Source organism: Babylonia areolata, chromosome 16 (assembly GCF_041734735.1).
Source record: "Babylonia areolata isolate BAREFJ2019XMU chromosome 16, ASM4173473v1, whole genome shotgun sequence".
NCBI lineage: Eukaryota > Metazoa > Mollusca > Gastropoda > Neogastropoda > Buccinidae > Babylonia > Babylonia areolata.
The window spans coordinates 29,832,715-29,848,170 of NC_134891.1; the positions used below are offsets into that span (position 1 = coordinate 29,832,715).

A 15,456-nucleotide genomic window follows, 5' to 3' on the forward strand; every position below is an offset into this window, starting at 1 on the left:
TTGGGGTACACCATCAGGTGATAGAGAAAGGAGATCTGTTGTTTTGGGGTACACCATCAGGTGATAGAGAAAGGAGCTGTGTTGTTTTGGGGTACACCATCAGGTGATAGAGAAAGGAACTCTGTTGTTTTGGGGTACACCATCAGGTGATAGAGAAAGGAGATCTGTTGTTTTGGGGTACACCATCAGGTGATAGAGAAAGGAGCTGTGTTGTTTTGGGGTACACCATCAGGTGATAGAGAAAGGAGCTGTGTTGTTTTGGGGTACACCATCAGGTGATAGAGAAAGGAGCTGTGTTGTTTTGGGGTACACCATCAGGTGATAGAGAAAGGAGCTGTGTTGTTTTGGGGTACACCATCAGGTGATAGAGAAAGGAGCTGTGTTGTTTTGGGGTACACCATCAGGTGATAGAGAAAGGAGCTGTGTTGTTTTGGGGTACACCATCAGGTGATAGAGAAAGGAGTTCTGTTGTTTTGGGGTACACCATCAGGTGATAGGGAAAGTTCTGTTGTTTTGGGGTACACCATCAGGTGATAGGGAAAGTTCTGTTGTTTTGGGGTACACCATCAGGTGATAGAGAAAGGAGCTGTGTTGTTTTGGGGTACACCATCAGGTGATAGAGAAAGGAGCTGTGTTGTTTTGGGGTACACCATCAGGTGATAGGGAAAGTTCTGTTGTTTTGGGGTACACCATCAGGTGATAGGGAAAGTTCTGTTGTTTTGGGGTACACCATCAGGTGATAGAGAAAGGAGCTCTGTTGTTTTGGGGTACACCATCAGGTGATGGAGAAAGAAACACATGAGCATGTGTGTGATGATTGCTTAGGTGGGGGAAGTTGTTCAGTGTGATGGTGAATTCACTTGTGGAATTCATATGTAATAAAATACCAACAGAAACAAAGCAACACACATTGTACACGTATGTGCACACACACACACACACACAACACACACACACACAACACACACACAACACACACACACACACACACAACACACACACACACAACAGACACACACACACACACACACACACACACACACACACACACACACACAACACACACACACACAACAACACACACACACACACACACACACACACACACACACACACACATACACATACATACATACATACATACATACGAGTGATCTTGTAGAAAGAATCCGATTGATGTAAATATACACAGCTGAATTTTTTTTAGCATGGAGTTTTTATATTTGTATTGCTAGAGAAATGACTGTGCAGCCTTCACCTTTGATGTTGATGTTTGATCAATCAGTGAAGCCTTTGTTTTAATGTTGACTGCTTGATATTTTTGGTTATGGTCAGTTATGGCTGCAGACTGATTGGTTTCTGAAGCTCACTTGAATTTGTTAGGCCCTATATGCCTTTTTTGTGAATTTCTTTTTGTGTTTCCTAGCACAGATCATATATTTCAAAATAGTATAACCAGCTAAACGAACAGTTTGTTTTAATTTCTCTTTTTTTTTTTAATGCTAGTTAGCACTGATCATATATTTTAGAATATTACTAATAATGAGAGAATTGTATATCTGGAGAATTTTGTTTTTGCTCTTAAAAGAAAAACTTTTTAATTCTTGCGATCACATCTTGTATCATATTACACATAATCAGAGATATTGTCCATTTGGAAGCATCAAACACATATTCTTGAATATTTTAAAATAAGCACAGAAATTTTCTGTTTTGTTAACTGAATGTTATCGGCTATTTTCTTGCATTGTGTTATTTCTGCTTTTTGCTCATTGACACATTTTGTGTACAGTTATTCATGTTTTACATACAGACCAGACAATGTTCATGTTTTACATACAGACCACACAATGTTCATGTTTTACATACAGACCACACAATGTTCATGTTTTACATGCAGACAACACAATACTCCTGTCGCCTTCAGAACAAAAAGCTCATGATCTTCACTTGATGTGTTTGATTGTATGAAGTGTTGATGTATTCCTTCTTTTCTTGTTGTTTCCCTTCTTTTCTTGTTGTTTCCCTTCTTTTTTTCTCCTTCTTTTCTTGTTGTTTCCCTTCTTTTCTTGTTGTTTCCCTTCTTTTTTTTTCCTTCTTTTCTTCTTGTTTCCCTTCTCCCCCCCTTCTTTTCTTGTTGTTTCCCTTCTTTTTTTCTCCTTCTTTTCTTCTTGTTTCCCTTCTTTTTTTCTCCTTCTTTTCTTGTTGTTTCCCTTCTTTTCTTGTTGTTTCCCTTCTTTTCTTGTTGTTTCCCTTCTTTCCCCCCCTTCTTGTTGTTTCCCTTCTTTTCCCCCTTCTTTTCCTGTTGTTCCCTTCTTTTCTTGTTGTTTCCCTTCTTTTTCCCCCTTCTTGTTGTTTCCCTTCTTTTTCCCCCTTCTTGTTGTTTCCCTTCTCCCCCCCCCCTCTTTTCCTGTTGTTTCCCTTATTTTCCTGTTGTTTCCCTTCTTTTTCCCCTTCTTTTCTTGTTGTTTCCCTTCTTTTCCTGTTGTTTCCCTTCTTTTTCCCCCTTCTTTTCTTGTTGTTTCCCTTCTTTTCCCCCCTTCTTGTTGTTTCCCTTCTTTTCCCCCTTCTTTTCTTGTTGTTTCCCTTCTTTTCTTGTTGTTTCCCTTCTTTTTCCCCTTCTTTTCTTGTTGTTTCCCTTCTTTTCCTGTTGTTTCCCTTCTTTTTCCCCCTTCTTTTCTTGTTGTTTCCCTTCTTTTCCCCCCTTCTTGTTGTTTCCCTTCTTTTCCCCCCTTCTTGTTGTTTCCCTTCTTTTTCCCCTTCTTTTCTTGTTGTTTCCCTTCTTTTCTTGTTGTTTCCCTTCTTTTTCCCCTTCTTTTCTTGTTGTTTCCCTTCTTTTTCCCCTTCTTTTCTTGTTGTTTCCCTTCTTTTCCTGTTGTTTCCCTTCTTTTTCCCCCTTCTTTTCTTGTTGTTTCCCTTCTTTTCCCCCCTTCTTGTTGTTTCCCTTCTTTTTCCCCTTCTTTTCTTGTTGTTTCCCTTCTTTTCCCCCCTTCTTTTCTTGTTGTTTCCCTTCTTTTTTCCCTTGTTGTTTCCCTTCTTTTCTGATTGTTTCCCTTCTTTTTTCCTTCTTTTTTTTTCCTTTGCCGTTCTTCTTCCCCTTTTTCTAATTTTCTTTGTTCTATTAGTTTGATACATATTACTGTAAAAATTGGAAACATGGTGCTATTAAATATTAAAAAAAAACCCCAACAACTGAGGTTATATTTATGGAAGTTAAAGACCGTCTTGCTGTGTTTTAAGATTCGTGAATTGCCACTTTAATATAATAAAATGCTGATTCTCTTAAGTATCAAGGTTTAACTGTAAAACAGAAGGCAGCTTCTTTCAGGGATTTTTGAACAGGCTCAAAAAGATTTATATTCTTGACTTTTTGTCCATGTTATGTAATTTTATCATTATTATTTTTTTATGTATAGAGAGCATCTATGTGTAAATGTATGTGCATTTTTCTCAATACATTTATACATATTTCCTTATCAGTATATAAAGTGCTATGTTGCCAATATCATTCCTCAGGGGAAAAGATCTTAAGTAGTCCAAACGAATGAAGTCTTTCGGCTATCGCAATTTTAGTTTTTTAGTTCCCACCCTCTGGAATTCACTGCCTTCAGGTCTTTGGCACAAACCAACGTTCACTCTGTTCCATTCGCAGCTAAAAACTCATCTGTTGTGTGAGGTGTTTTGTGATTTTTCTTTTTTTTTTCCTTGTTGATTTAAGCTGTTTTTTCAGCTGATTGGTGTGTGTGTGTGTGTGTGTGTGTGTGTGTGGCTGAGTGTTGTTGGTCATTTTCTGGAATGATTGAGTGTGGATGGGAGATACCCAACCAACACTTGAGTCCAAAAGTACTCAGAGAAATGTGCTGTACAAATGCCATTCATTATGTCTTATCATAATTATAGTTATTGTTTTATTATTATTATTATTATTATCATTTTTGTTGTTGTTAATGTTGTGATTATTGCAGTTGATTTTCTTCCTGTCACTTATAATCTTCAGTTAACTAGAGATCACAACTAATCGATTGTTGTTGTCAGTGATACATAGTAATGAAAACAAATTTATCGCATGATTCTGGTGTTTGGGAAATTACAAGGTGCAGCCATCTTAAGAAACTGTAATGGACACTTTTGAAATGTTAATTGATGATGACTCGTTTGATCTGTAATGAAATTGTAATATATGTCTAATCAGTGTTTTGATTAAAACAGAAATAGTCATTATTTGTTTGTGTGTGGATTTTTTTTGTTTTGTTTTTTTTCTTCCTGCTATAGTGAGATCCAACAAGAAAAGTATCGCAAGAAATTATACAAGATGTAAGTCGACATAAGATATTGGGATTTCATGGAAATGACAAAAAAGCAACAAAAAAAAAAAAAAAAGAAAAAAAGAAAAAGAAAAAAAAAAGCGTGCACACACACACACACACACACAAAAACTCTTATCACTCACACACACACACACACACACATACATACAGAACTCTCTCTATCACACACACACACACACACACACACACACACACACCACAAAACCAAAACACTCTTTCTTCTTCCCAAACACATACGCACACACCACTGACAAGCACACGCGCTCAAACGGACAAACAGCGCTCCCCCACGCTCTCTCCCTCTCTTCTCTCTCTCTCCCACTCTCTCTCTCTCTGTCTCACCCCTAAACTCTCCCGCAGGTGAAAACCAACAACACAGAACAGTGGCGACAATGGGACGGCAGTCAGTCAGTGTGCCGTGACGTCAGGTACTGATCGGAGGAAGTAAACAGCTTCACAGGCGCTTGCACGTAGTGAACATTTTGCAACACGATACAACTGCAAGGCAGGGCAGAACATTAATAAACATTCACTATATACTACGATCTCTTGCTACTCTGTCACATTCAGACACACACACACACACATGAATGTAACATTCAGCTAAACTGAGATCGAACGAACGCACATAAACAGGCACAGACACACACAGACTCTCTCTCTCTCTCACACACACACACACACACAAATACCTTATCAATAAAAAAAAGAAAAAAAAAAAGAAAAAGAAAAAAAGGAAAGAACCTGAGCGGGAACGCGCGCACGCACACACACACATACACACACCCACCCACAAACACACTGATACATACATACTGATAAAAAAATCAACCAAAAAACTGGAGTGGGCACGTAATCACACACACACACACACACAATATTAAAAATTCGAACAACACAGGACATTTTTCCAGTCAGTTGATGCTAACAGATGATGAATATATACGAACAAGATTAGGAAAATTTGTTTATGAATGCTGTTCCAATTGTATTGCATTAACTGATTAATTGTGTATTTTTATTCTTTCATTTATTTATCATTGCACTTGTGTCTTATAAACCTTAAGGTTTCATGACAATAAAATCTATTCTATTCTATTCACACACACACACACACACGCGCGCGCGCGCATGTATGGACTTGTTCACTTCAAACCGCTGGGTCAGGAAGCAAAAGTTAGTCATTGTTCTGTTGGCTGGAAACTGCCTGCAGCTGTCAAGCATTGTTACAATGTGAAAAAGTGGTCTTATCAACATGACCCCTATGATGTCGACAAAATATGCATAAGGCGATACACTGTCTGGTCAACAACGAAAAGTCGCCTACTGATGGCGGTGAAAGAGTTAAAACCTTCTCCTTGAATAGAAGGTGTATTACTCGTCAATTTCACGCCCCTGCCGCATTGCAAAATACTATACAGGAATATTTCCGTTTGATCGCTCACAGAATTAAGTCACGATACTTAAACAATTAAATCAGGATACTTAAATAGGAAAACACTGATACGCCTCTTAACTCTTGATCACAAGGGTGGATTACATTGCACACTTTTCACATGCCTGCATTGCAAAATGCGCGAAAATTTACGTTAAAATATCTCCCAGAATTTAGGATACTAAAATTGAAAATGACCCTGTTAACGGTAGGCCAAATATCACTTAAACTGTGCATAAAATTTGCTTTTAGATAGGTCCATGTATATAGGATACTATAACAGCTTATTTGTTATCATCAGAAATAAAGAATTATGTCTTCTCTGTCTTGTCTGGATGGCTGGTTTGTCTCTTCCCTTCCTCCATCATCTCCCCGAAAACGGAGTATACATGCCTACGTGGTGGGGGTAAAAACGGTCGTACACATAAAAGCCCACTCGTGTACACTGACGAGTTCAGTTGGAGTCGCAGCCTTCGAACGATGAAGAAGTTCAGTTCAGTTCAGTTCAGTTACTGAAGGAGCGTTCGGACAAATCCATATACGCTTCACCACATCTGCTAAGCAGATGCCTGACCAGCGGCGTATCATCAGCACGCTTAGTTAGGCATTGGTGAGGGGGGACAAAAAAAAAGAAAAAAAGAAAAAAGAAAAAAGGAAGAAGTCTCTTTTCAAGTGCCTGTGGTGAAGGACGCACATAACTTTGACACGCTTTCAAGTTTGGTAATCAGGGGGTAACTCTTCACCTGTTAGTCAACAGGCCAGACGCCCCAAGGGCTGTCATTCGTTCCACGTGACCGGCCCTCGACAGGCCCCTGCAAAAACAACACCACCACCGGAACCCATCCATACCTCAGTCCTGCACGCGCTGACTGACATTCCAAAACAACCTTCCACGTCATCTTTAGACCCACTATTGTTTTCAATTGTGTAGAAGTAAGGCTCGGCCTTTTCTTCACAAATCTGTGGAACTCAGATCGTTTTCATGAGAGCAGAATCTTCCAGAACAACCCGCAAAAGTTGACTCGCCACCATCAACACCGGTTCGGTGCTGTTCGAAGACCGGGAAGGGTTGTTCCCCATTTTTTAGTCGCCTTGATTGTGAACAGGCTCAGTTGGTGGAAAATGACCGGTAAATGAAGTTAACAATCTGAAAAAAAAAAGAAGTGTTTGTGATCATCATCGACTGTTCGTTCATTCAGTATTCTGGATATTTATCTCGCTAAAATTGCTGGTGTTTGTGGTGACTGGCTGATTTTCCTCAGTCTTCACGTGACTTCACATTTCCCACGTGGTGCAGCCATTGAACTGAACGGAACATTGACCGCGACAAACATGGAAGAATTTGTGGCTGTAAGCATTCTGACTGACGAACACGACACTACTCCTCTTCACGTCGTGGATGACAATATCCTCGAAGATGATACGTGTATAGTCTCCAGACTCAAAATGATTCGTGCGTGGGAGATGGCTATGTACATGGCAGCTCTGGCGTTTTTTGTGGCCTGCTCCGTGATTCCAGGCTGCTGGACTGACGCAGAGTACGACATCGGGCGGTATCCCACCACGTTAGAGATTCTGACAATAGGACAGTGTGTCAGGATTCTGGAGTTATGGGGCTCCAACAAGACTTCTCGGGGTGAGTGTTGTGTGAGCTTTTTTCTTTTTTTTCTTTTTTTTTTCTCCATCGTCCAGTGTTCAGTTTCAGTTTCAATTTCAGTAGCTCATGGAGGCGTCACTGCGTTCGGACAAGCAGATGCCTGACCAGCAGCGTAACCCAACGCGCTGAGTCAGGCCTTGAGAAAAAAAGAAGAAAAAAAAGAAGAAAATGATAATAATAAAATAATCATAATAAAAAAAAGAAATAAGTAAATAAATAAATAAATAATAGATAAATACATAAAAAAAAGAACTACTACTACTACTAATAATATTTATAAGGCGCAAAAACTTGATGTAGTCAACTATAAGCGTACAAAAAAAACCAAACAAAAAAACCTTTAAAACAAACAAACAAACAACCCCCCCAGCACCCCCCTAAAAAACAAAACAAAAACAACAACAACAACAACAAACAACAACAACAGCCTTTTATGTTGCAGCCATCAAAACTACAAGTATGCAACATATTAGGCATTGTGTAGTCTTCTAATCTGTCCCTGTAGCAACAACATCGATCAGCTTTATAACTGAACGACGACGACAATAATAATAATAATAATATAAATGAGTAATAATAATAATAATCATTATAATAATAATCATCATCATCATCATATTATTATTATTATTATACTATTGACAGTCTGTTGATTAAGAATAATTGTTTTACATGCACGAGAGAGCCTGAGAAAAAATAAACGAAACATAAAGGATGGTCTTTGATTCACCATTTATAAATTTGTCAATGACTATTATCATGTCGATGATGATTAATCGAATCGGGAATCAAATGAGTCTTGTCACCATTAGAACTGAATTCTTTTGAAAGACGTTATCCGCCGTGAATCGTTCAGAACTCAGTAGAACTTTTACACTGCACTTTTTTTTCAGTCAATTTCTCATCTCTGTTCTACGGGTACTATGGGCTTCAGTTGGGGTATGCCAATATTTTTTGGTAAGCTGAAGTAGTATTGGCTCTCAGAATTATATATTTCGTATTCCATGCACTTAGATTCAGTAAGAATGATAGATTCTCTCTCTGTCTCTCTCTCTAATGATATATCACACTCACACACACACACACACACACACACACACACACACACACACACACACACACACATGTTTGAACATAAGCCGCACATTACACATTACATACGGACGGGGCTGACAACTAGATCTTTAGGTAAATGATTGTTGATTGCACAATTCTCATTAATCATACTGGATTAGTTCGAGAGACAGGGCATTGACAGCTTTGGGGGAAAAAGTTCTTGGCGAAGCGATTGGCTTTGGTTCTAATACTTCTGTACAGAGGACCGGATGGGAGCATCTCGAAAATTCCAAAAGCTGAATGTTATTCGTCATAGCTGATTTATTTTGCTTTTCTGAGTAGCCGCTTATGATATATATACGTCGTCTAGAGAAGGTAGATCAGTCCCGGTAACCTTGGTGGCAGTTTTACGATTCTGTTCAGGGCTGTAATCTCTGCCTTGGAAATGTTTCCGTACCAAACAGTAACGGCAAAGCTTAACACAATTCCGATGACAGCTCTGTAGAGATCAACCGTGATATTTCTTTTTATAATTCCGGACTATTTGAGGCGCCGAAGAAAGTAGGTATACATGCACTGCTGTGCTTTCTTAACAATTTTTTCCCGTATTTTTCAAATCATCGGAAATGATCAGTCCGAGAAATTTCAATTGACTAATGACCCCTACTTCAGTGCTCGTCAGTCTTTAATGACAGGTGGTAAGGGGTCAGATCTGGTCTTCCTCAAATCTGAAATTAAATCTTTTGTTTTTTATACATTGAGTTCTAAGTTGTTTTGATCACACCAGCTGACAAGTTGTAGTACTTCTTCCCTATATTTTGACTCATCAATGTTCGTAATCAGCCCTTCAGTCTAGAGTAATAATATAGGCAAACTTAACCATGGTGTTACATTCATTATGAGTTGCACGGTCATGTGTGAATAGCGAGTACAACAGAGGGGATATATATATATATATATATATATATATATATCGGTGTGTGTGTGTGTGTGTGTGTGTGTGTGTGTGTGTGTGTGTGTGTGTGTAACTGTATCCTATATATTTATATATAATCCTATGAATTCTCTCTATGCTGTATACCCTTTGCGTGGCGTTGCCACAGCAGGCCAGGAGCCGAAGAACATCTACCTGAAGTATGTCCAGCTTGCCCTCAACCTGACCGTGACTACCACCACCACCACCACCAGCCACAGACACGGCCTCAGCCACGCCCACAGACACGCCCACCGCGTTGAGACCGAGATCGACGCGGACCTCCAGCATGTCGTCATGAGGAGTGCGTATTGCGTGCTGTTCGGCTGTGTGATTCTGGCGCTGGGTCTTGGAGCCGGGCTGGCCTTCTGGGGGGCACTCAGACCCCTGGACCCTTGGGCCTTGGTGGTGGGTGGAGGGGGAGGGAGCCGGGGAGGGGGTCGCTGCTCCAACATGGGCGCCGGCACCTTCTCCAACTTCCTGGTCCTGTGCGTGGCTGCCTGCACAGTGTGGATGCCGTGTGAGTGTTGGTTTGAGGGTTTGGGGAGTGGGACTGTCACTTGACTTGACTTGACTTGGCTTGACTTGACTTGACTTGACTTAGTGTCATAAAATCCCGAAGGATTAATCAGTAGACACAACAAAGAACAAAGGGAACAAAGAAATAAACAGTCATCTAATACGCATGCAATGAAATACATAGTTGGCGAGTGTTTTTTGACAGTCATCGCGGTTGAATGAATCACTTGGTTTTAGAAAATTGTTTTGTATTTTTCTAGTGATCACACATTTGATTGATGATCATACTGCTGTACAGTTGTAGTTAGATGGTTTCGCAAATTATGAAATAAGATACACGTATCTAAGACGGAAATGCAATTCATCTTCAACTCTCTCTCTCTCTCTCTCTCTCTCTCTCTCTCTCTCTCTCTCTCTCTCTCTCTGTGTGTGTGTGTGTGTGTGTGTGTGTGTGTGTGTGTGTTCATGACAAATAACCATCTATCTGAAGATCTAGTCATCAGCCCCAATCCACATGTAACATGCAGCTTCTGTTCGCGCGTGTGTGTGTGTGTGCAGTGCGTGCATGTGTGAGCATGCACAAGGTTTTATACTGATATGCACTTGTATGTATCCTATTTTCTACTGTATGATTTTCGATTTATGTTCGTATCTTATTATGTATTACCCCCCCCCCCCTCCCCCAATATTCCTTGTGACCCCGGTACACTTGGTAATAAAGACATATATTCTATTGTGTTGTATTCTATTCTCTATTCTGTTGTGTGCCTCGTGTTTCAGACACCGGAATTCTGTCCCTCATGTTGGTGTTCCCATACGACTGCGAGTTGCCTCCCTTCAGCCGCCAGTCGTACCGGCGTGGCTACAGCCTGTACCTGAGCTCCTTGGTGTGTCTGGTGGTCACCTCCGGACTTCAGCTGTACAGCTATTGCACCCTGCTTCGCCTCGTCACCTTCCAGTTACGGGAAATCCCGAAGACGTTGTCAGTCCAAAATGGCGATAGCGGTCAGTGTTTTGACTCTGGACATCAGATGGAAGAAGAAGAAGAAGAAGAAGAAGATGATGATGATGAAGAAGAAGAAGAAGAAGAAGAAGAAGAAGAAGAAGAAGATGATGATGATGATGATGATGATGATGATGAAGAAGAAGAAGAAGAAGAAGAAGAAGAAGAAGAAGAAGAAGAAGTACTACTCTTTGACCGAAGGGAAGATCCTTGTTCGTCGATGTCAAAACACTTCCAGCAATGGATAGAGTCTTTTCTGGTTTATCTGCGTATGGGTAAGGATCTGGCCGTGTATCTTCTGCCGTGCCAGAATGTTGCCGCTTGCGTCGTCAGCGCTGCAGGGTTCTGGTTTCCAGCGGCCATGCAGAGGTAAGGCCTGGTGGCGCACACCCCGTAGAGCTCTGAATGGTGGAGATGCACCGTACCTGACACTTGTCAACACTCAGTGGAGTGTGGGACCTAGATATGACATCATTTTTTTTAGAATCTTGAATGAGGTATTTGTCTTTCGGATTACCTGATGTGGAGTAAGGTTATTGTCCTTACCGTCTGTGCGCGTTTGCAAAACGCGGTGTATTTATTTTTAAAATATTTTTTTTATTCCTCAGCGATTTTTTTCTTTATAAATAAATAAATAGTTCCTTATTTCTTTGGCACTATATTCTAACCCTCATTTTCAGGGTAGTATATATATATATATATGTATGTATGTATTTCACAGAATCACTTGAAGATGATTTTGTCAGATAGAAACGTATAGTCTACTGTCATATGCACTGCATTTGCGTACAGGGTAAAAACATGTCAAGTAAATTTCATTTTGACTTGCATTCAGCACGATACATAAACCGTGACTTGTACCAAAACCATTTCCTATGACACACACTGAATACACTAGGCAGCGTAGCGTCTCACACACGCCGAGCTATAGCCCAGTTTTACCTGTCTGTTTTCGGGTTGATGAGGCTGGTGGTAAGAACTATAGCCCAGTTTTACCTGTCTGTTTTCGGGTTGATGAGGCTGGTGGTAAGAACTATAGCCCAGTTTTGTCTGTCTGTTTTCGGGTTGATGAGGCTGGTGGTAAGAACTATAGCCCAGTTTTACCTGTCTGTTTTCGGGTTGATGAGGCTGGTGGTAAGAACTATAGCCCAGTTTTACCTTTCTGTTTTCGGGTTGATGAGGCTGGTGGTAAGAACTACAGCCCAGTTTTGTCTGTCTGTCTGTTTTCGGGTTGATGAGGCTGGTGGTAAGAACTATAGCCCAGTTTTACCTTTCTGTTTTCGGGTTGATGAGGCTGGTGGTAAGAACTATAGCCCAGTTTTGTCTGTCTGTCTGTTTTCGGGTTGATGAGGCTGGTGGTAAGAACTATAGCCCAGTTTTACCTGTCTGTTTTCGGGTTGATGAGGCTGGTGGTAAGAACTATAGCCCAGTTTTACCTTTCTGTTTTCGGGTTGATGAGGCTGGTGGTAAGAACTATAGCCCAGTTTTACCTGTCTGTTTTCGGGTTGATGAGGCTGGTGGTAAGAACTATAGCCCAGTTTTACCTGTCTGTTTTCGGGTTGATGAGGCTGGTGGTAAGAACTATAGCCCAGTTTTACCTTTCTGTTTTCGGGTTGATGAGGCTGGTGGTAAGAACTACAGCCCAGTTTTACCTTTCTGTTTTCGGGTTGATGAGGCTGGTGGTAAGAACTATAGCCCAGTTTTACCTGTCTGTTTTCGGGTTGATGAGGCTGGTGGTAAGAACTATAGCCCAGTTTTACCTGTCTGTTTTCGGGTTGATGAGGCTGGTGGTAAGATGAGTATAAACTGTATTTGTCGAAAGAATCGATTTATGCCACTTTATGACATTATATATATACTTTTGAAAATCATTTGTATTGATTTGTGTCACATTTATGTCATGATTATTACTTTTTTTTCTTCTCAAAATCTTTAAAAATTCGGCGTACAGACATACGTACAAACTTCACCTGACTGGTTCTTTATCCGGTGGCAATCTATGAAAACATTTAAGTGCCAATAACGTGTGCTTGGCGAATTGCTGACATGATTTGCTTTTAAACTGTTTCAATAATAATTAATACTAACATTGACTCAGTTACTAATCAGTCGTACTCACCGTGTGCCCCATGCTCCGCGCCGTTTCAGCGGCATGACTCCCGCAGCGCTCACTCCCAGTCCTCGACACGCAGTCACCCGTGTTCCTCTGTCCCAGTCCCAACGCAGGCAGTCCACAGGGAACTATCGATGTTAGGTCGTCAGGAGGCCACACACCAGAGGAGACCCTGCACTGCTGCCGAGTCACTTCGGTGGTGTTCGATAATGCCTGTTCTGATCAAACGTACTTGTCGTATTTTTTAACTCAGTCTCAACATTTAACCGGCTAAGTAATTAAGATGTCCACCATTGACAGGAAGTGACGAAACAGTGAAAACCAGAAACCAGCGAAACGGAAGTATACAGTAATTTCCTTGGAACCAACATTACGGCAGTACTCCTATCGGGACACCACCTACTAAGCCCCCAACTGACGACAACAATCGCTCAGTCGCGGAGCCAGACTGAGTGAGCGCCCCCGGTCCCCCTTCCCTCTCCCCCCGAGTGGAGACCGCCACCATGTCCCCCCACAGACAGCTCCCCATCAATCTGCCGACACTGAAGACCTTGGCAGGACTCGCGCCAAGATGGACGTGAAGAGAAAGGTGTTTGAAACTGAGGTCACCATGTGTGTGTGATCACCATGGGAGGTCACCATGGGAGCAGGACATGAAAGGCCACCTTTGTTGCGGTTATATCCCCTCCGTTTTCTCTCTCTCTTTCTCTCTCTCTCTTTTTAAAATTTTTTTTTTTTTTTAAAGAACTGGAACGATTTTATCTCGTTTTTTTTTTTTTTTTTTTTGTCTTTTGTTTCGTCTGTTTATATGGCAACAATGTAGTTGTCGATTGTATGTCTGTTGTTGATTTTTTGTTTGTTTCTTTTTTGTTGTTGTTTTTGTTTTAGTTTTTATAACTTTTAAAAATGAATGTATGTCATTCCGACCTTTCAGTGCATGACTAGACAAGATTTCTATTTCTTCGATTTCTGTTCTTGTTTATCGTAAATTTTAAATGTATACAGACTTTCTTCTTCTTTTTCGGTATGTATTGTTTACTTTATTGTGTATGTGACAAATGCATTCTGATGAGTAAGTCTTTACCCCGTTTGGACCGGCTAGAATTCAAAGACGTTTTAAATGACCCGAATTGGTTTCTGTTTCTGACGAGCTTGACTGCTGAACACATTGCACTTTTCCTTATTTCCACATTCAGTTATTCAGATGCAGATTCGGAATGTAAACGACAGTTGGAATCGGAATGTAAGACAGATAGATCACTGTAAGAATTATATATATATATAATAATAATAATAGTTTTTATCTATTTTATTCCAGTTGGCAAACTTGGTCTTTGATATAAACAGTTTGCAAAGTTGACCTATATAAACACTTGGCAAACTAGACCAGTAAAAATAACGTACTGTGACTCTGAAGTGAAACAAAGGGCCATCACTCCAAATCATTGCTGCCTGGCACTTCTGGTCAGCGTGCATTCAGTCAAACCGGTTTCCTGTCAAACGTGCTTTTGTCAAGCCTCACTAGAATTGAATTTTTCGCTCTTAATCACAAAGAACTGACGGAAAAACGAATGTTAGAGGCGACCCAAAACACGTAAAAGTTTTTCTGTAAAAGCTTGACGCTGTAGCCATTTTTTTTTTTTTGACGGGCGCAATAGACGAATGGTTAAAGCGTTGGACTTTCAGTCTGAGGGTCCCGGGTTCGCCTCGTGGGTAAAGGGTGGAGATTTATTCCGATCTCCCAGGTCAACATATGTGCAGACTTGCTAGTGCCTGAACCCCCTTCGTGTGTATACGCACTGAGAAGATCAAATATACACATTAAAGATCCTGTAATTCAGTCATGACAGCGTTCGGTGGGTGATGGAAACAAGACACCCAGCATGCACCCCCCCTCACCCCTCCCTGCTCTCCCCCCACCTCTATCCCCCCTCTCCCCCGAAAGTGGAAATATGGTGGGGTAAATAAACAAAACCGTCATACACGTAAAATGTTACTAGTCTGAGTGTGTGTGTGTGCGTGCCTGAAATCTAATTGAATGACACAGGAAACGAATGATAAGCGCCCAATGGCAGCTGTCAGACGGCTCTACCCAGACAGGCAGCCTGTTGTGCAAATGTCCCCGTGTTTGTAAAGCGCCTAGAGCTTGGTCTCCGACCAAGGATAGGCGCTTTTGAAGTATCTATATCATTCATCATTCATTCATTGCATTTTGCAACAGCCGTTTAATTTGAAATGGCTTTTCATAGCAGCCATTTTGTTTGGCATTGACATTGCTTTTTGCTACAGGCATTTTGCTTGACATTGACACTGCTTTTTGCTACAGGCATTAATGTTTGACATTGATATTGCTTTTAAGAACAGCCATTTTG

At 40.8% G+C, this 15,456-nt stretch overlaps 1 protein-coding gene across 2 annotated transcripts; it reads left to right on the top strand.

The window, feature by feature from the left end:
- The first annotated feature begins 6,596 nt into the window (after window positions 1-6,596).
- On the top strand, window positions 6,597-13,769 carry LOC143290979 (uncharacterized). Of its 2 annotated transcripts, none has more exons than XM_076600564.1 (3): window positions 6,597-7,399; window positions 9,580-9,969; window positions 10,749-13,769. In XM_076600564.1, exons 1-3 carry the CDS (start codon window positions 7,096-7,098, stop codon window positions 11,342-11,344), a joined length of 1,290 nt encoding a protein of 429 aa, XP_076456679.1. In that variant the 5' UTR covers window positions 6,597-7,095; the 3' UTR covers window positions 11,345-13,769. The 2 variants fall into 2 exon arrangements, with proteins under 2 accessions (XP_076456679.1, XP_076456680.1); XM_076600565.1 differs by having other exon boundaries at window positions 9,583-9,969.
- Window positions 13,770-15,456: the final 1,687 nt, after the last annotated feature.

Excerpts from the sequence above, each read along its gene's own strand:
- LOC143290979 (XM_076600564.1), top strand. The coding sequence starts at position 7,096 with ATGGAAGAATTTGTGGCTGTAAGCATTCTGACTGACGAACACGACACT. Across the intron at positions 7,400-9,579 it reads CTCCAACAAGACTTCTCGGG|CAGGCCAGGAGCCGAAGAAC; the intron begins GTGAGTGTTGTG and ends GCGTTGCCACAG. Across the intron at positions 9,970-10,748 it reads CTGCACAGTGTGGATGCCGT|ACACCGGAATTCTGTCCCTC; the intron begins GTGAGTGTTGGT and ends CTCGTGTTTCAG.